At 29.8% G+C, this 23,825-nt stretch overlaps 1 protein-coding gene and 1 long non-coding RNA gene across 3 annotated transcripts in view; both read right to left on the reverse strand.

Annotated features, from left to right (window-relative positions):
* LOC122517033 (alkaline phosphatase-like) overlaps positions 1 to 23,825 on the reverse strand; it is a 142,053-nt gene that overhangs the window by 7,544 nt on the left and 110,684 nt on the right. The window contains exons 8-9 of one of the 2 annotated variants that reach the window (XM_043635327.1): positions 4,251 to 4,372; positions 2,022 to 3,738 (exon numbers count right to left, since the gene is read on the reverse strand). In XM_043635327.1, the coding sequence (XP_043491262.1) occupies positions 3,172 to 3,738; positions 4,251 to 4,372 (689 nt within the window). In that variant the 3' untranslated portion in view covers positions 2,022 to 3,171. Of the gene's footprint in view, positions 1 to 2,021; positions 3,739 to 4,250; positions 4,373 to 23,825 lie in introns of those variants that run through there. The other variant, XM_043635328.1, reaches the window with a different exon arrangement.
* Positions 12,501 to 13,019, reverse strand: LOC122517034. Its single transcript, XR_006303721.1, has 2 exons — positions 12,722 to 13,019; positions 12,501 to 12,630 (listed from the first exon to the last, which is right to left on the reverse strand). It is a non-coding gene; the product is annotated as an uncharacterized LOC122517034 (long non-coding RNA).

Raw genomic sequence — 23,825 nt, forward strand, 5'->3', positions numbered from 1 at the left:
CAAAATTTTCTCGAGAAGAAACACTGTATGCATATCGTAGTGAAATGCGAGCCATTAACTTAATGTGGGACTGTCCGTCATGCAGTGTTATTATTTCTTCAACAATTACACAAACATCAAGAAAAAAATTATTGATCCTTTCTTTAAAAACAAAATAAAAATTTTATTTATAAGTAATTTTGAAATGTACTAACAATAAATTGTACGATTTTATCGATAATGGATAATATGTTCTTATGTTTAATTTTTGGTTTATTTTTATTATAATTTTAATATTTTATCAAAATACGTTCGCAGTATCCCCATAATATTAAGCTACAAGCCGTTACCGATTAAAATAATTTTATCTCCCTTTTGGTCACGTTCATTTAATAAATCAAAGATAATGATGTTGAACAATAGGCATTTATTATTAATCGAGTCGATAATTTTGAAAAGACTAAAGCAGAAAATATGTATATGTTCAAAATTGATTAGATCGATTTAATAATCAACTTCTCAGCAAAATATATACGAGATACTAAATTTGTTTGTATATTATAACGGCTGTGCAATTTTTTCATAATGAAAAGCTAAAGCTAAAGTAGGGAGAAATGTAAAAAAGTAGGGAGACAATGGCTGCATTGAACGATAAAATGTATTTTATATTACTTATAATCAAATATATACGACGTATATACTTGTATAAATTATATTGCGTTGATTAATACACCAACCTATGCGTTTGCTCTTTCATTTAATGCTTTTCTATCTTTCATAAACCTTTTTCAACTCTAGTTCCGAATTTCTTTTAATTTACGTTGAAATTGCAATATAAATAAGTATTTAATAACATAAAAAATTCCCATTTTTCCATGATTAATACTCGTCAATCACAGCTTACTAGTTAATATTTTCTTGATAATATTCAAAATCATTATTATATTTTTCTAGACTTATACAGCAGGTGTAAACTTTCAAAGAAAACACTTTAAACCTTTATTATATTGCATCACTTGACAATAGATATTACTTCATACTTCGTTACATAATTTCGGTTGGAAGCGTTATTTATAAGTGACAAACTTTCTAAGCTACTTATAGATGATAAAAAATCTAAACAAACTTATAATAAGAAGTAATATAAATATAGAAATTTAATACAGTTTCGTAGTAATAAGTGACGCTGGAAACCACAATTATCAATGAAGTTGAAGTGTCGTCTAACTTGCGAAATTTCAATTTTCGCATAAATTATTATCAATCTGCTAAAGGGATATATTTTCCGATATTTCAAACTTTTGCACAGGTTGCATAAGTTTAAAAAAATGTATCTAATGATTAATTATTATTATTATCAATAAAATATTAGTCACTAGCACTAATACGTTTCAAATAAATGACTTAAACTGTGATTAACGTGATTAAAAAGAGTAAAAGATAATAATCTTATTTTGCAACAGACAATATTATTCATCAATTAGCATCTTTAAAATGTATTTTACTCTAATCAGCTACTACCACAGTCATGGATATAAATTTGCCATTTGAAGAAGGAACTCAGTCGAGTCTAAATATTAAAGAATGCCATTTGGTTGGCAAGCTGGCTTGTTAGTTGGTCGATTCGATAGCCGACTGGTTGGCTTGCTGGCGCTTGGTTGGCTGAATGCCGACTTGAAGACAGATCGATGCTATGTATATACCTTTAATGGTCCTCCTCTGGATTTTAATATTTTATATCCTTGTAACTTTCCCTTTTCGAATTTTAATTTTTTACTACTGACCGTTATTTATTGTATTGCGAACAAAATAAAAGAGGTGGATATATATATATAAGAGAAAAAGGGAGAGAAATTCATATGCAGAGTGAGTCACAATTAACCAGACATCTGAATATTCCTGTTGAATTTAAAGATACGAAGTAGGTCTGCAGCAGAATTAGAATGAATTCTAAAAACTCACATGGCCATTATAATATCATTTTTTTTTTCCAGTGTTTTCGAAATCACCAACATTTTTTTAAACGAAATTGTATTTTTTTCTTTTTCATGCATCATTGTATTTGAAATTTAGACGAGTTCAACAACGTACCACAATACGACTTTTTAAATGACTTCTTAAGTTAGAAATTTGGAATAAATAAAATTACATATTTTTGGAAATCAAGATATCAATGTAGAAATCGATGATATGTATAAATGTTTCTTTCTTTTTTTATAATGATTTCTTAACAAGTATATATTTATATAGCAATCTGCAACTGTTATAATCAACGATAAACGGTTAAAGTGAGAGTAAGAATGAAGAATCAGAGTAAAGAATGAAAAGCCAGTAAGTAAAGTAATATACAGAAACAAATTTTTTTCTGTATATTATAAATATATTTATCAATTTTTTCAAATTTGCTGTAAATTTTTATATTTTTAACATCAACAATTCTATATAATTCCTATATTTCGTATATAAAAAAAACATAAAAATTCATCTTGTAAAACTTAATAATACAACGTGTTTTCCATACCGTTGTATTATTATTCGAGCAAGTATGTATATGCAGATCATAGTCACATGCAAGTTATTAACATAATGCGGCATTGTCCGTCGCGCAGTTCCATTATTATTTACATGTATATTTTTAAAAATTTTATCATAATTTTGATATTTTATCCAAACAAGTATACGCTTTATCTCGAAATTTGCAGCACCTTCACAATTTTAAAGCGAAGAGTCGTCACTTTATATACATGTATGTATATAAGCACACAACGTAACTGATAAAAAGTGAATGAAATCATAGATCATGTTTTCTTTTTTTATGTTATTTTTTTTTTTCTTTCGAATTCGTTATGAATTTCATCGACCTTCTCGTATTTTTTGCTTACGATCGTACGATACGTTTACTCGCGATCACTTTATGACTCGTCCGATGAGATAAACCGAATGAAAAGTTTATTTTTGTAGGATTTCCGATTCAAACGGCCAAACACAATTCGTTCTCTCTTTTTCTCTATCTTTCATTTCGTTTTTTCTTTATATACGTAACTATAAAATTACGATGTCATATGCATAATTCGTATTATTTGATCATTTTCACATTAAACATTCTCGCTCGTTGGTTTTTATCATTTTCGCGATTATTCAAAATTTACCCATTGTTAATAAAAAAATGTAAATAATTACTTGTATTTAACGTTACGTAAAATATGTGAAGAAGAAGAAAAAAAAAATTAATGAGACTATTTTTACGAGGATAAGCGAAACAAAGCAAAAAACAAAAAACCTTTCGCGGAAAAGAAAACTTGCATGTGCAGCACCTCGACGGAGGATTTTTATTTCGCACGTACGAGAAACACGTAAAATATACTTGATACTCTCCGTCGTGTTATTACAATTTTTGTCTTTCTTACTCTTTTTCTTTATTTTCCTCTCTTCTTTCTCTCTTATACTTTCGGAAACAAACGAGACGATTTTCCCCGGTCGATTCGAAATCACGCTTTGTGATTCGATTTTCACGTTTTCAGGATCCGAGCGTGGTAACGTGGAGGTAGAAAAAAAAAGAGCAAAAAAAAACAAAAAAGCAAGAGAAAACGGGCCGTTGGTGACAATGGGTACCGGCATTGAGAATGCGCTTTTGGCGTATGTCGTGACTGGGCTCTTTTTACCTTTTTCTATTTTTTGTTCTTTTTTTTTGTTTGTTTTCTCTTCTTTTTCTTCCCTCGTCGTCGTCGTCGTAGTCCTTTGAAAGTAAGTGCATACAGCCTGTCGGCGCCGGCAAGGGAACCAATGGAGTAAGAAAAGAACGAAAGACGGGGAAAAAAATGACAGAAAAAGAAGTGAATCGAAAAACTGTCGACTAATTATCAAGCTCAATAATTCTCAATGAAATGTAAAATAATGGGACGATGTTACGCGTATATTTATCTCCCTCTTTGATTAAATATTATTATCCTTGAGTTATAATTTTAAAAACGTATGTTCGAAAATGCGGCGACAAAAAAAGTTGGGGAAAAAAGTTTAACCAATCTCCCCCATTCACTTTGTTTTAATTGCTCGTTGGTTCTTTCAATATTGTATATCATTTTATCGTATTGTCGGTTTTACGAACAAAATTCTATCGAATATTTTTTAATTGACCTTCTTCTTTTTTTTTCTTTCGACCTTTTAGCATTTTTTGTTTTGTTTTGTTTTTTCGTCTTTTTAGTTATTCAATTATCCGTTATGAATTTACAATAGAATTATAATAAACTATATAGATTCGGATAATTTTTTACCTGTATGGAATCCTTGCCGGCATCACGTAGAATATTTCGTGGTTGCGTGTATCCGGGACCATTGCTGTAAAGCAGCGTCGTGTAGGGTTGTCCATCAACATCCGACACCTTGCTGTCAGAACCTGAAGGAAAAAAACGATGGTGCCATCTATCAACGGGATTAGATCGATAGGAATCTCATAAATAAAAGCAAAACGTCGTCGTTGTCGTTGTCGTAGTCGCGTTGTCGACTATTAAAAAGAAAGTTTTTTTCCAAAGTCGGATATCCTACATAGGAAGGAGCTTGCTAAGCGTTGGATAACTTTGCTTTTAAATATATTACACAAATATTAATTAAATTCGATCGACACGTTAAGCACGTTTATCCTAAAATCGTTCTTTTCGAGTGTTCGATATTGTTTTTCCTCTTCCCACAATACCACTGTTTTATATTAGAACCGAGATCGATATATTTTCTACGTCAGTGGTGTCGAATTCGTATTTGAACACGGGTCACCAAATTTAATTTAAGAGAGTCTGCGGCCCGAAAAGAGAGAAAAAAAATAGATAGGTATCCTGAAAAAAAACATTAGTGAAGAAAGCCAAAAAAAATTTTTTTACGTTGCGTCGAACCACGGGTTTGCATATTATCATGAGAAATAAGAATATATTAGATGGTAGAAAAGATTTCTGCCGATTTTTTCACTATGATGGCTTTAAAGTTATATAATTTTGATGATATTATATTAAATCGTGTCATACTCGCGCGTGTCATTTTATAGATTAATTTAAAAAACAAAAGTAGTGTTTCTTTTTATTTTTTTTTATTTATTATTTCAGTTAAAAGTTAATGTATCTTTAAAATAAGGAAGACATTTGATATACTTTAAAATTTTACTTCAGTAAAGGAATGAACAAAACGTAGGTGGTTAAAAATATTAGGACAATAGAGATTTTATCAGAAAAATGGCAAAAAGTTATCCACGACAAAACGGTATACACATATTTGATTCAATAAAGTTTATTAGAAATAATATAAAAATATATTTGAATTTTTTTTTGTTTACTATAAAAATCGGTGAAAATTTTTTCGACTATTTAATTATAACGGATGATTATTTCTCGATTAAAATTGGCGCATGAAGATAAAGGATTATTAATTTTGAAAATAACATCTGAATATAAGTAACATGTTGTAACTTTTATATTACTAATAGATATTATTTATTGATGAGAAAACTTTGTAGATCTCAAATGATAGGTATTACTGTTATACATGCACTACGTAAACTTATTTAATAACATTAATACAGGAAGTAAGAAAGTTCCTTCGAAGATAAACTTCAAAATTAATAAATTTCTTGCTTATTAATCGATCAATAATCTGTAAATGCTTCTTACTATCAATATTACCGGGATTAATCTAGCGTATCGATATTGACGTTTCCGTCAAATCAATTACAAAATAATTTTCTAAATTTCCTCTTACATCTCGGAAAACAATGAAGAAATAAAGTAGAAAGAATACGGATGGTTGGACAGGAGAAAAGATAGAAGAGACGTAAAGAGTAAAAAGTAAGTCAGGGTACGCGAGAAAGGAAAAGGCGTTGAAAATACTACGAAAGAAGGACAGAGAAAAATAAAGAAAGATGGAAGGAAAGGGGTATACTTCAAGGACATGCCTGTCGGTGCGCATGTTTTATTCAAAAGCTTTCTTCGTACGAAAGGAAGCACCTTCAAAAATAGACCACCACCTGTCTCTAGCCGTCCAACGTTTAACAATGTATAATTTAGCCGTTTATTGGCCGTGCAAATACGTCAGACGTTTTTCAAGTATTTCGTGACATTTGATTTTCTCCATGCCAACTTTTCCTTTCCAAATCGTTTTTCCCCGTAGGGAGAAAAAAAATTGTTGTTTGCGATTAAACATTTTTCTATTTTCTCTTTTTCTTTGATGAAAAATGATATTCCTCTCTCCAATTTACAAGTTTTCTACAACGACATATATGTATACTTTTTTGATAAATTTCACTGCGAGAGAAATAGGAGAGAATGACAAATCGATCCGACACGGAATAATGAATATTAACTAATAAGAGAATGGAATATTATAGAAGTACAAAAAAAAAAAACAAACAAAATAAAGCAACGCTATCTAGCCGAGCCGTTTTGTTTATGATATCGCTATGAGCTATCATACATCATGGACTTTTTAAGTTAACCGCCGGTGTGCATGCTATTCTCTTGCCCTTTTGCACTTCTCTCTTTTCTCCGTACCCCTTTTCCTTCTATCCATCCCTTTTCATCCCTTCTCCCTTGTTCCTCGTAATGCAATCTTCTCACGGGAATGGACGTTCACGAGCACGTCTCGCGATGTATTACGTTCATTTTTCGTAATGCAGACGCCTTGTAGATTGGTAGGTGCAGTGGATCTGTCGTTTGAGCGATTGAAAATTATTCCTAGTTGGATAAATTATTCTTTTGAAAATATTGAAATAGAGAAAAGAAAAAAAGATGAACGAATGTTTTATTAATTTTGGTTAACTGAAAACCGGTAAAAAGTTCGAAACAATGCTGTGAGATGAGAGAGAGGAATATTCGTGTTTTTATATAAAATTAGTTTTCCGTAATGGAAGACTGCTTTGAGATAAAAATATAACGATTTTTTTTTGTTATGGAAAATAAATTTATCCATTAATTAAATCAACTAAAATAATAAAAACCGAGTAATTCTCATTCAATAACATATCAATATTTCATTCTATAACATATACATTTTCTCGTGAAGTAATTTTAAAGTTTCTTTAGAAAAAAGTAAAACGAACAAAATTATGTTATATGAGGAAAATTTGCATGCAACGCAATTTTGTGTAAAAAGTTGATTCAAACAATGCGCAACATATTAATCGCGTTACAAAGGTGTCTACTGTAATCATATTTTTGAAAATTGAAATAAAAACGAATAATATTTGAAAGACATTGTTAAATAGGTTGCAGCGTAAAATATTTCAAGTTGGTTGCAATTTAATTCCGGTGCTTTTGTATTTTCAGTTACGTGGAAGATAGAGAAATATTAAAATAGCACTGTAAGAAGTAGCACGTTCCGACGAGCGAGTGTAAAGACGTTAAGGAAGTACGCTTTCAACTTGGTTAAGCTTAAGTGAATAAATATTATTAAGGGACTACTGTATTCACGTTAAATAATAGTATAAAGCTTCAAAAAATATACAATTAAGGATCGAGCACATATTACTGGATTTGTTATGTTTAACACATATTTTTAATTTATGATTTATCTTCGTTAATTATTTTTTATATAAAAATGTTACTATATATAAATATACATATAATTATTTATGTTAAATTTAAATTATTTCATCAAATAAAAATTTAAATACAAAATATATGAGTACAAAGCCACCGATGAATTATAAGCTTATTAAGCGATTATGAAAATAAAGAAATAACTTAAATTGCATTCCATACTTTTTATATAATAATTTTATAATAAATATAGCAATAATTATTAAATATAAATTTAAATGATTTCATTAAATAAAAGATTAAATACAAAAAATATATAAATACGAAGCCATCGATGATTTATAAGCTTACTAAGTTATACAGAAAATAAAGGCAGAAATAAGGAGATAAATTAAAGTGCATTGCGCGCATGATTATACTTACTTTGAAGAATAACTATAACGAAATAAATAAAAGAAGAAAGAAATAAAGGATGGTAGGAGGAATGAAGTTCCTGAAGTAACATTCGTCGAAATGAATTCTATGAAGCTTTAGAAAGATGACCGTACAATTTTGAAATCTTGTCTCATTGAATGAGATTTCCGGACTAGTTGTCCTCTTTAAAAAGTCTTTTATTTGACAAGAATCTTTCACCGAATGCTAAAGATTCTTCTTCAAACTGGTGGACACGATATATATATATAAATAAATGTGTAGAGGTATGCTCTAAACGCTAGTACTCGAGAAACATTCTTTACTCTTCTCGCTTCGTTTTGGCTAGCTCTCTTTTCGACCCTGACGATTAATTGGGCCACTCGACAGGATAACGAACTATTTCCCCTTATGCCTCCATTTTTCTTATTTTTTCTTTTTTTTTTCTTTCTACTTTATTTTTTTTTTTTATTTTTATTTTTCGTCGTCTACTTTTAGGGGTTAATAGCTCGAGTCACGTTCCGACATTTCTTCCCTACGAGGTTTAATTTCTCGTCGAAACGTAAATAAATCCAACGTTATTCGTATTCGACGAGGATAAACAGTGGATTACGAAAATATTCGAACACCTATTTAAATTGAATAGTACTTTTATTTTTGTCGAATATTTTATTTGACGATTAACAAACTTCTCTTTATTTTTTCTGTAGTAAATATAAAACATTCGCGAGTTTTCTATCAGGTATTTGAACAAAATATTTTAAGAGAAATATTTTTTATTATACAGTAGCAATGCAGTAATACGGAATAAATATTTCTTCGAAATTTTATCAACAAATTTTTAGAGATAAATAAATATGTATACATTTTATGGATCCGTTTATTTTCTTGATCCTATCAGCAAATTCTCGAACGAATTATTTGTTTATCTTTATATTACCGTCAATGTATTAAAAGCCGGCATTCTATACAATACCGATAATTCTCATATTTCATACATTGCCTAAAAACGCCGGGAATTATATAGAATGCCGGATTTCAAACTTTGTTGGTAAGATATATAAAAAATTTGTATTTTAAATCACCGTTGCATCGTCAAAATCGATATTTAAAAGATTTTCAAATAAAGGGAAATTCTACTTTTGGTAGAATTAGTTGAATTGACTAATATTTACGGAATACAGATAAAACCGAAAGTTCTAAAAAATAAATATATATATATATTTCGCTGCACGATATTTCTCATGCACTTGAGATATAGGACCAACAGTCCCAGATTAAACAAAACGAAGGTTTTCAATACTCAGGTTATTGATATTTGATACTGACTTTGGATGCCCTTGTGCGCATTTGGTTACATAGATGGGATCTGTTGTTTCAGATTCATTCTGAATCTATTTCAAAATAAATAAATAATCTGATACGTTAGCGAAAGCTATGAATTCTTTGAAATATCTCACAATTTATTTTCTTTCCTAATTCTCGACACAACAGTAATCAAACGTAAGAAAGATTGTTTTCAAATTATTTAATATATTTTATAAAACGGACTTATTTATTTATGCCTTCCGAAAAATTCGTAGTCCTTTATACGGTGTAGAAAAAAAATGTTATTCAATTTTGGAAAGTATTTGAATATTTGTTGTAATTCCCTTTATACATATATACATTAAAAAGTGCTTTCGTGATTCGGTACCAGTCGTGTGACTTTCTCCATGATGTGCTTTCGTGATCTTATATTCAACGCATTTAGGTTAATGGCTTTAGTTCAAGCATGCAAGCTTGATCTGAAGAGAGATCGGTTTGAAATTTTTCATGAATCAGCTGCTGGCACGATAAAATAAGGAAGAACAAAGGAAAAGAAGAGAAAAGAAGCTTTTTGTGATGTGTTAAGGGATGCGTCGTGACTCCCATAGCCCATGGGTGATTTATAAATGAGTTCAAACTTTGCCATTGGCTTCCTAACACCTTGCACAAGGCAACTCGCGGTATTCCAAGAAGTTTCGTGGCATTCGAAGAATGTCTTTCATCTATCCCCGCTTCTCCTCTTTCTAACCCTATCTTTCACTTCTCTTTTGCTCCTCTTAGAATCAAAGTGAGATAAAATCACTGATAATCGGCGTGCGTTGTTTGAGAGCATTAGCGAGTCGAAAGCATGTCTATAAGTTAGAGAATTGGTTCGATAAATTTTGTCTCTGAGATTCTTGTCATATTTTTATTCGATTCATCTACCCAACCCTTACACGCTTAAAATCCATTGGAATCTACGCGTTCTGTGATTTTTTTTTGATTCTTCTTTGTCGTGAAATTATTTTTCATTAGTTATTGACTAAAGTTACAGTAAATATTGCTGTCTGGAATTTAAGATTCAAATGTGAAACGACGATATTGATATTATTTTCCAAATTCCTCTCTTTATTTTAACGTATTATCAAAAAACATTATTATATACATAAAATAATTTCCATCATTTCTTAACACCTTTTGTCAGCGTATAGGCAGTTGTTCGATTCCTTTTTTAAAATAGTCTTTCGATTTTGCATTGAAAAATTTTTCCAAGTGTATTTTCATTTCTTCAACATTGTTAAAGTTTTTATCTTTTAACATATGCTTTAAAGATCCGAAAATGTGGTAATCCGATGTCGCGAGATCTGGCAAATAAGATGGAGGATGTAGAAGTTCCAATCCCAGCTCCCTAATTTTTTCCTGTGTTATTTTTACAGCGTAAGGCCTCATATTATCGTGTTGAAAGATTCTTTTTTTGTAATTCACAAAAAACAAATCTTTTTTTTTTAAGAGCTCTTACTTTATTCGCTCGAGTTGTTCACAATATACGGTCACTGTAACGGTCTGACCAGGTTCAAGCAATTCATAGTGTATGATTCCTGAAAAATCCCATCACACACAAACAAAGACCTTCTTTATTGTCAGTGATGGTTTATAGGTGTCGGAATACGTGCTTCTCTGGGAGAAAGCCATTGTTTTTTTCGTACAGGATTATTGTATAGCACCCACTTCTCATCTCCAGTCACGATTCGTCGCAAAAACGGATCAGTTTCATACCGAGACAAAAGAGACGCGCAGATTGTACTCTGTTGATCGAGTGCTGTCTCTGTCAATTCACGAAGAACCCAAATTTCTTGCCTATACACTTTTCCTATGCGATGAAGAGGATTCTGAACTGTAGACCGTAGACAGCCGATTTTTAGTGATAATTCCCTAATAGTTTGACGAAGATCTGAATCCACCATTGTCCTTAAGATTAATTTTTAATATGTTCCTATTTCAGTTAACGAAAATTAAAAATTAATTATATTAACAATAATTATTCAATAATAATAATTTTACAAATAATTATATATACAATTCAATTACGTTTGTCGCAAGTTAGTATATTTACTGCAAGTATAATTATTTTAACATTTGATTTACCACGAACACATTTTTAGACAAATGTACGATAAATATTGTTTTTCTTTTTTTTTTCTACAATATGCAATTCGATATCGTTCATGTTTTATCCAAAATCAATTTTATAAATAAAATAAAAAATATATATATGTATCTCGTTTCTCGCTAATTCAATGTTAACAAAATTTCTATATACATGGCTTTGTAGATACTGTAAATTTAAAATTTTCTTCTATTACATAAAAAGAATCTAATTTTAATAGAAAGAAAACAGAAAGAAAACAAGATGTCAGACGACGATAAACAGGCTAATCTAATATTTGTATCCTTAAAAAGTAACTCCTATGTAAATTTTTCAAAAAATCGATTTTGTTTTTCTTTCAACATACATATATTTAGTTGTAACTTCAAATCACAAACTATATTTTTCAAATATATATATAGGCAAGCAGTATAATTAAAATAATTTTTCATGAATTTATCTCAAATTTAAATAGTATTTTGAAAACTAAATTTTTAAAAGAAATACATAAGATCTTTTTTATATAAGTTAAAGTTCTTATTAGTTACAATTAACTTTATTCGTATTTAGTAGCAAATAAATATTTTTGAAAACGGCTACGTATTTCTTTAGATAATGATGTTAGAAAAATGACAAAATTTGTGCTTTGTTTCAATAAAATAAATTAAAAGCTCAATGCTGCTTGCCGCAGACTACCTTATCGTATTTTTTAGGCCCTTTTTTAAGATTCTTTTTATAACAAAATTTTATTTTGTATTTTTTAACAATTTTAACCATTTAACAATGACACGATTTAGTAAAAAGAAAAAGAAAATCCCAAATGTTGTTTTCTTTTTCAGCAATTTACATAGGTGTTACTCCTTAATAAAAATGTTTGAAAAAAATACACATTCTATGCTATTTTTTCTTGTGCCTTAACGTTAACAATAATTTGAAAACACATTATAGCCCTCGACTCATCTTCGCATTTGAATTTTTGGCAAACGCGAGTTTTAGCACCGAACAGAGCCTGAGTGAAAGCGTTTATCCTGGGTTCCATCAATTCGGAAAGTTCGCGAATACGCCGGCACTTTGCCGACATTCGCCTTGGTAATAAACATGCCAGCATGCCTCGGCATGTTTATGACGCTAGAAGTCTCTCTCTCTCTCTCTCTTTCTCTCTCTTTCTCTCTGTATGTATTTTACCTCGTCTCGCGACATTCTCGTCACGAAAATATAGATGAGCATGTCATGATTTAAAGTTCACAAAAACAGCCGAGTCACGTCGCAGAGAACAAACTTCGGAAATTTATCCTTAAAGATAAAATAATTAATTGCTTTTCGATACTTTGCAAGAAAACAAAATTAATTAGTTAACCAACTTCAACAATTCTGTTATCCTTACCCCCTCTACTATCAACGAATTACAGAAGGAACGATTAAAGATTTGGCAATCTGTTCTCTTTTTCTTTTTCTTTCCGTGTGGTGTCTAAGATCGAGGAGATTGCTCGTATCTTCTGAACTGCCCCATGAGAAGAGATTGGATCTTACGGGAATTCTCGCTTGAGTAACATAAACATTATAAGGTTCAGAGGACGAACTCTCGGAGTTTGTGTACCTAACGAGGACTCTTGAAAATGACGATCTCAACGTTTCATCACGTTCTAGTTTCACAAAATTCGTTTATTTTTTCATTCCCAACACATATATCAGAATTTATTCAACGAAAAATATTATTGCAGAGAAATAAATTTTATCGTTTATTTTTTTTAAATATCGAAACGATAATATAGGAAGAAAAAAATAAACAAATTTATTCGATAAACAATTTCTAAAAAGAAGAACGTCGGTTGTTCTCGACACTTATTGCATTATTCTTATATCCTTTAAAATCTTTTTATCCGATATACTCAAAATATTATTACCAAAAGTGAAATATTTGTGTAAAATATTTCGATTTTTGAACGAAATAAAATGAAAAAAAAAAAAAAATCCTTAAAATATTTCTCACAATCGGAGAATATAATTCGCAGACTGTTCTTGTGATTTTATTCTGATCGTATTCAAGCTTTTTAAATCGAAGAAAATGTTTTCAAAAGAAGATAGGAGAAGTTTAAAGCCGAGATGGTTCAGTCTGACGAGGGTTGGTCCTATCCATCCATCCATACTTCCTTCCTTCCTTCCTTCCTTTACTCTTTTTTTCTCAATTCGGACTGTAAGTATAAACGCTATGAACTGCTTTTTCAAAGGAGAGCGAGAGAGAGAGAAAGATAGAGCCTCCGAGGAAATTCTAAGCGTGGCGGCTGCGTCCCGAAAACTTTCAAAGTCCGAAAGAACTCACGTTTATTTCTCGCTTCGAATTACATCGGCTACTTCTGCACTTTCGATCGTGGCCTGTGTCATACTTTATCTCGTCCAACCTCTTTTTGCGTCTTCTCCATAACACCCCAACTCAACCAGTCCCATTCCACTAATCTTTCCTTTTTCCCTTCCTTTTATTTCTACATTTGACTCTAATGCTACTTCATGGTTCCAATTCTCCAAAAAGGTGCTTCGACTCATTGCTACGCATCATTGCATTTCGCGTTACGATTCGAATCCTTTCCTATCTCTTTCTTTTTTCTTTCTATTTTATTTAACATGGGTGAACATTTTAATTCGATCAATTTGAAGAGTTAATTTAAAAAGGAAAAATGTTCTATAATATATTTTATATTTTATAAAATTTATAACGGCTAGTAAGTTTTATTTTTCGTTTCTCGTATAATTATTCACAAATATGTCGGCAGGTAAAAAATTCTCTTTATTAAAAAATTGTGAAATTTTCAAATATTTAATATCATGGGAGCCGTAGGATATACTATAAGAGTATCCTACAAATTGTTATAATGAAGAAATGACAAAGTCTTGTTATTTAAAATATGAACTTTTATTCCTTTCTCTTTTATATCATTTTTATGATAAATTGTTTTTTTATTTTAAATTAAATAATTTTTATTTTAAATAATTTTTTGTTTTATTATTTTAAATAATATAACGAAAAAAAAAATATATATATATATATATATATGATTCACGTGACAAGTAAAACTCTCATCATAGATTGCTGAACCTTTAGGAACACCCTACGTGTTCCTAAATAAAAGGATATGTAATTTCGACAATGGCTTCCTGTTTCGAACTTCCTCGTATTAGATTATTCGTTTGGAGAATCGGGGAACGACCCTCTTAACTAACGAAGGTTCATTTTGGTCAAAACTTATTCGACATAACCTCAAAAAAGGAAATAGTCACCGCAATTTGCCGAGTGGCTAGTTCTCTTCATCTCTTCGATTTGCTATTCCTCTTTATTAGACACCATGATCGATTCGTTGAGCCATTATTATCTGCTAATGAATGGAACGGATGATATCGTTCTTTCGAATCTACAATTCAAATTTGTATTTTTACGATCGATTAGCGTGTTGATCAGTGAAGCGAATTTTCCACGAATGACTACATTTACCTGGTCAAATTTCAAATAGATATTATTATTGCTATTCTCTTGCATGTATTAATAATGATAACATTTTTTTCCAAATATATTTGTTTATCGAAATAAGAGTGATGGCCAGCAATAATAATGCGTGTGCATTACTTTTTTTTTTGTTGAAATTGGTACAAGCTCAATTTAAAAAAAAAACTGACAATTAGTTAAGACTAGTTTTAATCATGCATGGAATACTTTTTTTCCCCATTGTTAATAACATAGTACAACATAATAACAGTATAATATCTTTATGAATTTATCAATAAAAGTTTTGCTATAAAATGCTGATGCATTAGTTTTTTAAGTTCATTTCCAGTTGAAAAACTTTTTTTTATTTCTTTAACGGTCTTATTAACTTTTATCGTAAAAGAATATTTCACATGTTTACATATTAACCAGTTAATTATGGCAAACTTTTTGAAAAGTGCGTACACATAAATTGCGTCTGTGATGTTTGATGATTATTTGATTTTTTTCTAAAATTAATAATTTTATCATTAACTTTCCTAATTTAAAAATATAGTTTATATATGAATGAAAGAAATAAAAATTCAATTATTTTTCTAATTGTAAGTAATTAGTTAGAAATTTAATCTGTTGTTGTTAAATGATAATAATTAAACATCAATATCTCTATTATTTCCGAATATTATTTTTGTAACATTATTATATATATATTTTCATAATAATTATTTATATTTAAACATTAAATTGTACTAGATGAATAAAATTCATTTAAATTGGCTCGAATTAACGAATCTTAACATACGAAGCTTATCTTTGGCTTTTGATATTGCATTCACAATTAAATAATAAAATAAAAATATAATATTTCAAATGAAATAATTTATGATTTAAAACATTTTTGAAACCGCTATTTTATGTGCAGGTTTTAATAAATATTATAAATGCTTCAGAGACAAAGCTTATAAAATCAGCAACTATTATTAATGATGAATTTATTAAACAAATTTAAATAAATACGAATTAAGCAATCGTATTGGTAAATAGCCATGGAATAACCATAAATAAACATTTACTAATTTATTACTGTATTGTTTTACGAGATCCTGGAAATAACAGGAAAAATGAAGAGAGAGAGAGAAAAAAAATACAACAATATTTGAATTTTATTTGATCACTGTGTAAATATCTACTGTGTATATATATTGAAAAAGGTAACAAATTAACTACAAAGAAAAATCTTTGTTATTTTTACACGTATCTCATAGATATAAAACGTGTAGCAGTGCATATATATTTATGTGTCTGTGTGAGTATTTTCTGCGTTGTTTTTACGTTTCGTATAATTCAGAAACTTTTCCAAAGTTTCAGTAAGTTCCCTATTTGGTAAGTCATTCGAATGATGAGTTACTACTCGAAGGAAACAAGTATATATAAGTATATGTTTATACGTATGAAAGAATGTTAGAAAAAGGAAGCTTCTACGAGACTTTTCGTCGCCTACAAATTCACCATAGGGACGATATTTTCTTCGAATTTACAAAACTGCTGAAAAGGTGATCGTATTTTGTGATCGTATTTTCATCTTTCGATAAAAGAAAAGGAAAGCAAGGAGAGAAAAAAAAATAGTAACGATTTGTTTGTTCCTACCGAATGTAAGGAAATATAAGAAAAAGCATATCTTAGATTTCCATTAAGTTTCTTTGGAAACGGACCCCTACTTTTGTGAGAAAAGAAGAAGGCGTCCGATGGAAGTATTAACTCAGGTTGAAAGCTTAAGTTTCAAGCTTAAGCTTAAGCTGAACGCCAGCGTAGCTTAGTTCGGAGACAGGGTTAAGAAGAGCATATAAACCTAGCTATAAATTCACCGATAGAGAACATTTAAAGGTATATATTATGTGTTTGAACTAGAAACGCGTTATTTTTCTTTATCATTTGTTCGATCGACGCTAAGAAAAATAGATATGATATATAAAGAGATAACAGTAAGGAAAACGGAAAAGATAAACATAATTTATTTCTATGGTTTTTACATAGTTTCGATAGAAAGAGAAAGAAATAAAAATAACAAAATTACGTAATGGTAGCAAGGAAAATAGTACTGCTATTACCCCATAGCACAGTGGTAATAGAACATGAGTTAAAAAAAAGTAATACTAAATTTTCTATCTATTCCCTGATAGGTTGATAGCGAAAGAAAAAGGAACAGAGAAACGTCATTTACTTTTACGGTTTTTATACAGTTTCAATAAAAGATAGAGATATTTAAAAAAATTACGAAATTGTAAAAAGTATAATACAAATTTTAAATACAATAGAAAAAATAAAAACTACTTATATATGATTGTCTAGAAAGTTAATGCTAATATATACGGAAAATGTAATATCACTTTAACATTTCAGTATTTATATATTACACTATTATTACTGCACATATATATATCGAGTATATATTCATAATTTAGTAAGAACTTTTTGATCATCTCAATACTATTATAATAGTATAATTATTGTAGAGCAATAATAATAAGATATGCTAAACAAAATAAAAAGTAAGTTTTACAAATATTTTCTACTGGTACTAAAAAATACGTATATATGTTACGGGTACTGTATTTTGTAAATTAATCGAAATTTATAAATGACGATCTGTACATAGCTTTAAATTTCTATGGTTTATTTCATTTAAACGAGCTTAAAAACACTTCTCTCTGCTTCCTGTGCTGTATACAATGCTCGAAATATATACATCAACTATGACATATACATCAAAGTTTATACAGGATCATTTTATAACTTTGTTACAAACATTTAGAATACAAACACAAAGGAAATCATTATGAAAGACTTTCGAATGGAAGCTCGTTTCTGAAAACGTTTCGTTTGATAATAACAGAACGTGATATGTGTGTGACCTATTCTAATTGTAAGTAACATTGTAGAATAAGGAACTTTTCAGACATTGGTTCTTCCATGGAAATTATTTATAATGATCTCTCCTATCATTTCTACAAGTCTGTGAAATAGTGAAAGAAGCACCGTGTTATGATGTACGAAATAAATACAATATTTATTAGTATAAATTATAAACATAGAGACTGTAAATTTTACTTTCACTGTAAATTTTAAATAATTGATATTTGTTTCTAATGCAATGCTTCAAAATTCTTATACATAGAAACTTATTTTAGGATTATTAAACTTTTAAATAGATATAAATTTTATTTCAGAAAAACATTTTATTACTGTAATAATATCTTACTCATTGTAAGATATAATACAAAAATACTATTATTATTTTTGTAAATAGTAATTCGTTTGTCCTTCTTTGCATCTTATAATACTTTTCAAACGATTAGGCATATCATGTGAGATAAATTTTCTTATCAGTTATATAACATCTTACTTTTCTTATAATAAAATGCTCTTTTGTAATATAATTTCTATCAATTTCAAAATTTATTAATCCTAAAATATATATTGTTTTAAATTGACAATAGGAATACGAATATTTCTGTGATTCTCCGTAAATTTTTTATGTATATGTTACGATTAATATGGAAGATACTCCCTCATACTCAAAATACAGCTAAATGAAGATATATTTTATAGATTGACTGAAACTCTCTGAGCAATGCATAGAATGAACAGGGGCAATGTGTATGAATTGCACTTGTTTTACAGATTTTTACGAGAAAATTCTATAGAATCTCAGTTATTTCCACATTAACCATTACATATACATATATATTTGACATAAAAAAAAAGAATTATATTCTCTTCGATCTTGCTCGGTTAAGTTAACCTAAATACATCGTTTTTCCTCTTTATCCGAGACAAAAGCGTAGAAAATATGAAAATTTCTTACCGAACGAGATGTCTCATCGAACGGAGTAACTCTTTAAAGGAAAATTTACTCTTGAGACTGTGGAAACCACCGAAGAGTGACCCACTTTAATCTGTAAATGGTTATAACGTGGAAAATGCGTTGGAGTAAAAAAGAACGAGAGAGTTGCACGTGTGTGTGTGTGTGTGCGTGTAGCTGCAGGCACATTTGTATGTATAAACATCAAAGGAGGTCGAGCGGAAAAATATAGTCGAAAAATCGATCGCTTTTCAAGGATACTTCTATTCTTTTTTCTGCTTCCCTGCAATTAAATGCGTTCTTTCTTCGTTATCACCATTTCTTGATTAAAAATCGGAAAAAATATTCTGCTTCGATCTTCCAATTTTTAATTTTTTCACCGATGACTTTTCCTAATACTAAATAATCATCTGGAATGAATTGTTTAACATTTTTCTATCTCCATTTTAAATACACTTTATGCAAATACTTTTCTTTCCATTTTATAATAAACATATTATATAATAAAATACAAAAGCCAGACGGTAAACAAATGGCAATATTATTTTGCTACAAAATTCAAAACTTTAATAAATATATATATGTATATTTGTATTATAACGGACCAACTAAGTAACATATGACGAAATATACATTGGTATTGTTCAAAGGGCTAATTTCTAACGTTTCATACGTCAAAGACGTTTCTAATCAAACCCAATACATTTCAAGTCATTCTCATGGCACCAATTACGAAGGCCCTTCCAATTCGTACTATGATTACACGAATTACATATATAGATATAATGCATATATATATATACACATACATGCATACATGTACACGTTTAATAGTTTCGTATGCGTATACCTTACATCAAACGCGTTGCTTTATATATTACACCGGCAACCAATCGATCTTGCTAATTCACCTCATCCGCCATTGTTCCAGATAGATCACAGTATAGAGGAGTCGAGTGGAATGACCTCTTCGAATGGAAAATATTCGACGAAATTTCAATCCTCGGAAATACGAAGAGGACTGGATTTCCCTCGGCCGATTGGTCGAAATCGAAATGGTTTTCGAGTTCGCTTAATCATCATGGAAAATATTAAAGTTAAGACTTTAGGAATAGATCATTTTCGTGTTTGAGACGATGGGAGAGAAAGAGGAGGAAATAAGTAGGCTCAAAAAGTTACCTAACTCTGTAAATACATATTTACAGAGTTATTATAATACATAGATATATTTCAAGATTTCACGATCTCAAAATTAATTTTACAGATTATTACGGAAGTATTGGATGAAAATTGTCTCCGACGTTGTAACAGCGTATCCGCGTAGAATACTAATAGTCGATAATCATACTGGGAGAAACTCATATTTTTCTTGAGCTTAACATCATTATGTAAATGCTTGAACGAAATGACCCATGACATATCGATACTATTTCCAAATGGTATCTACGTTTGCCAAGAAGAAGCTCCGAATGAAAAATAATCGTAAAAATATAAGATGTGTTGGATAGGTCACGCTCTGAACACGATTATGTGAGAACGCGTTCGCTGAAAGCCGGCTCGGGTAATACGTGATTCTTTTGATTAGAAAGAGATGGACATAAAAAGAGAGAGAGAGAAAGAGAGAAGCATAATTTTTATCCCAAGGGCTCGAGGCCACAGCACGGAAAGGAGGTAAAAAAATTGCTAGGTAGTAATAAAAAAAAAAAGAAAGCAAAAAGTAAAAATAAAAAGAACAAATCAAGTGCAGAATGGAGTAGTTCCAAGTATAATTATCATAATATATTAAATCATGATTAAATATTAAAAAGTATTATTAAAAAGATATTCGTGGCGTATCTATAAATAAATGTGAATAAATTAGAAAACTATTAGATTAACGTTAACGTTATTCGTCAAACTTATCGCACAAATATAATAGCGTGATCTAACTTAAGTAACTTTTAGTTAGATATCAGTATTCTTGCCTTCGCAAAGATATTCAAAATATGATTCGTGCTCGACCGAAACGTATCCAACACGAAGGAAGTGGAGCGTGTACGTTCAATCGTCAATTAAAAATATTTAATTTACGTGCCGGCTTGTTCATTCTATCGATATCTATGTATGTGTATCTACCGAATTAAATCGATGTTCTGTAAATGCAATTAATTCCTTAACGAATATGGTTCGGACTCGCGCAATAAAACCAACCCCCCACCCCTACCCCCAACGAGCCTACCAACCTATACACACACGATGCTCGTAAAATTTTATGAAATTCGGGGCAAATAAATTATGAGACCCGTAGCGGATTTAATTGCGTCATTCGACACCTAGGAAGGGTTGCCATTACTATTGTTCGAGAAGTAGCAGAAGGATGAGGAAAAGTAAGAGAAGGAGAATCAGGAAGAAAAGGAGGAACACGGGGAAAAATAATTCGACTTTATTAAACGCTTGGAAAATACGAGCTCCTCCCATTTGCCGATAAATGTAGTATTTTCATTTCTCTCCTTTTTCTTTTCCTCAATGTTGGTTTTATTTTTTTTGAAGTGACGACTCGACACCTCGAATTCTTAACAATCGAAACTCAACGATCGCAGATTTTATCTTCATCGATTTATTTCTGATACTGTATCTCTTAGTTTGTATTTTTTCTATTTTTATGCAATTTCTTTAAACAAAATTTGTCCATTGAATGAGATCCACGAAGACAGGTCATTGCACTCGAGCGAACATGTTGCAAGTGATTCTCTCTTCGGGATTGATTCTAAATCGTTCGCGAACTCATCAAGAAGAAAAAAGATAAATAAAGAAAGAAAGAAGCAACAAATCGTTGAAATCTCTTAATCGATTCGACTGTAAACGATTGTAAATAAGATGTTACATTACTCGTGAATGATATGTTCAAAATATAATGAGACGTTCCTATTGCAATAAAATTTGGATTATAGTATGGCGGGAGACGGTTTTGTAACTACACACGTTGATTAAAAAATAAACAAAATGAGAGCGACTAAAAAGAAAATATACAACGATAAACGTGTCTCGATAGCGAGTACTATAAATTCGTAATTACCTTTAGAGAAGATTTAAAGGTGTCCTTATTCTATCGGAAAGGTACCGAGTGACTAGCTTGAAATTAAATCGATATCTTTTACCTCCGTCTTCTTCTTCTTCCTCAAAAAGAAAAAAAAACGATTCTTAAGAAAGATCGAATATCATGCGGACGGCTATTACAATTAGAAAAGAATTAGTGTTGCATGTAGGTGAAGAAGAACGTTCACTGCGACGCACTGCGACGGATGTAAAATTTCTTATCTCGCCGTTTCTGGCTAACCGCAACGCGATTTGTCAAGATATATGGGACAAATATAATGTATCTGTATACATATTTACTTAAGTAAAAAAACAAAGGAAACAATAACATTGAAATGAATCTATGTATTTATTATACTCTTACTTTTTATATGCTTTTTCTTTCTTCTTTCATATTATTCGAGCCGTTTCTTTTGAAAGTGGTATGAGTACAATTTAAAAAAAACAAAGCTAGTTTAAATTAGTTTTAATTTATTATTTAATTTATTTTATTTATTATATAATCGGTTTTCTGTACAATCCTATAATTAATTAACCTTGTAAGCGTTACTGTTCTCATCCAATAAGAAACCAGTTCTGTGTCTTCTGAGAAATGATTTGTTATGTAAAGTAGTAAATGTACTAGAAAGTTGTGGTTAGGAATAAATTAGAAGGAATGATTTGGAAACCAAACCAGACAGAGATACTTTTTCTGTTGACTCCTGTACTAGTTAGTAAGTTTGTATTTCGTATGCTGTATCCAAATTCGAGCAATAAAAGGATCACCCGAGTCTTAAGCTGTAAATACTCTATCTCGGAAACGTGATTTTAGGGTTTACAATCCTGCGAGAATATTCAGGAATTTATCGAGCCGATAATAGTCTATAATAACGAGTTTAAATAAAGTTAAAAAGAAATTTTAACGATAATGAACTATTGTATATCAAGATAACTATATAAAAAGAAAAAATAAATTGCTTTAGAAAAGTAAACTGAAAAGAAAAAAGAAAAAGGGAAAGCTTAATAAGAGATAATATATGAAAAATCATTAAACAACAAAATCCAGGTAACGATGATGATGTCTGATGTTTATTTTCTTGTGACAATTATAAAAAAATGACAGTAATAGAAACAAATGTATGCACTATATGAGCTGCTTTTATTGAATTTGCGAAAAATGTGATGCGTCAGGTGCGTTGTTCGTGTTATCAACGAGTAAAAAACTGACAAAATTATATAATATAAAATAAATGTAAAAAATCTAAAAATGTTTGTTTAAATAACGTTTATTATTTCATTTTAATATTCATTTTTAATGAAGTAATTATAAAGTCTTTTAAGTTTTTTCTATAAAGTTTTCCTAGGTTTTCATATTAATTATTATATTTTCCATTTGCAATATTTGACCTCTTTTACATTTGTTATCATAATATAAAAACATGTTAATTTCTGTATATAGTAAATTCTTATTATTATAAAGTAGCAAATTGTAATAAATAATTGTTATAATTATTGATTATTTTCTAGACTTATAATTTGTCATTTGATCGTATTTTTAGGTTAGTTTTATTGGAAAAAGAAAAGACGTATCTTCGTGTAAGGCAAGTTTTTAAAATCAGATGTTTCATATTAGAGGAAAAATTTATTTAATTTAATGTAATACATAATATTTCATTAGAATAGTAGAAAATTTTCTCATGGAACTCGAAAAATAGATAATATACATACTCCATCCTTGTTATTTCGTTACGAGAAAAAAGAAAAAATAAAAAAAAAAGAGAGAGAGAGAGAGAGAGAGAAAAAGAGTGTTTGAGAAGAACAAAAATAGAAGGAAGATGAAAAATAACAGTTCAAGAGAGATAGAGAAAGGTAGTGAATAATAGTTCATCTTTGTCAGCAAATTCTCGGGAAATTTGCCCACATCGTTTTCTATCGAATATTGTACACAGTAGTCGCAAATATTACAAAAGTCATGTCTCGTGCGGAACGAGATACTTTTTCATATTTTTGATCATGAAGTCATTTGATTATGTGCACTGGAATAACGTGGAAAGAGAAAAACGTATTCCCGTAACAATTTCTCATTTTCTCTTTCCT

The sequence above is a fragment of the Polistes fuscatus genome, unplaced genomic scaffold (genome assembly GCF_010416935.1).
Source record: "Polistes fuscatus isolate 324 unplaced genomic scaffold, CU_Pfus_HIC Scaffold2, whole genome shotgun sequence".
Classification (NCBI taxonomy): domain Eukaryota; kingdom Metazoa; phylum Arthropoda; class Insecta; order Hymenoptera; family Vespidae; genus Polistes; species Polistes fuscatus.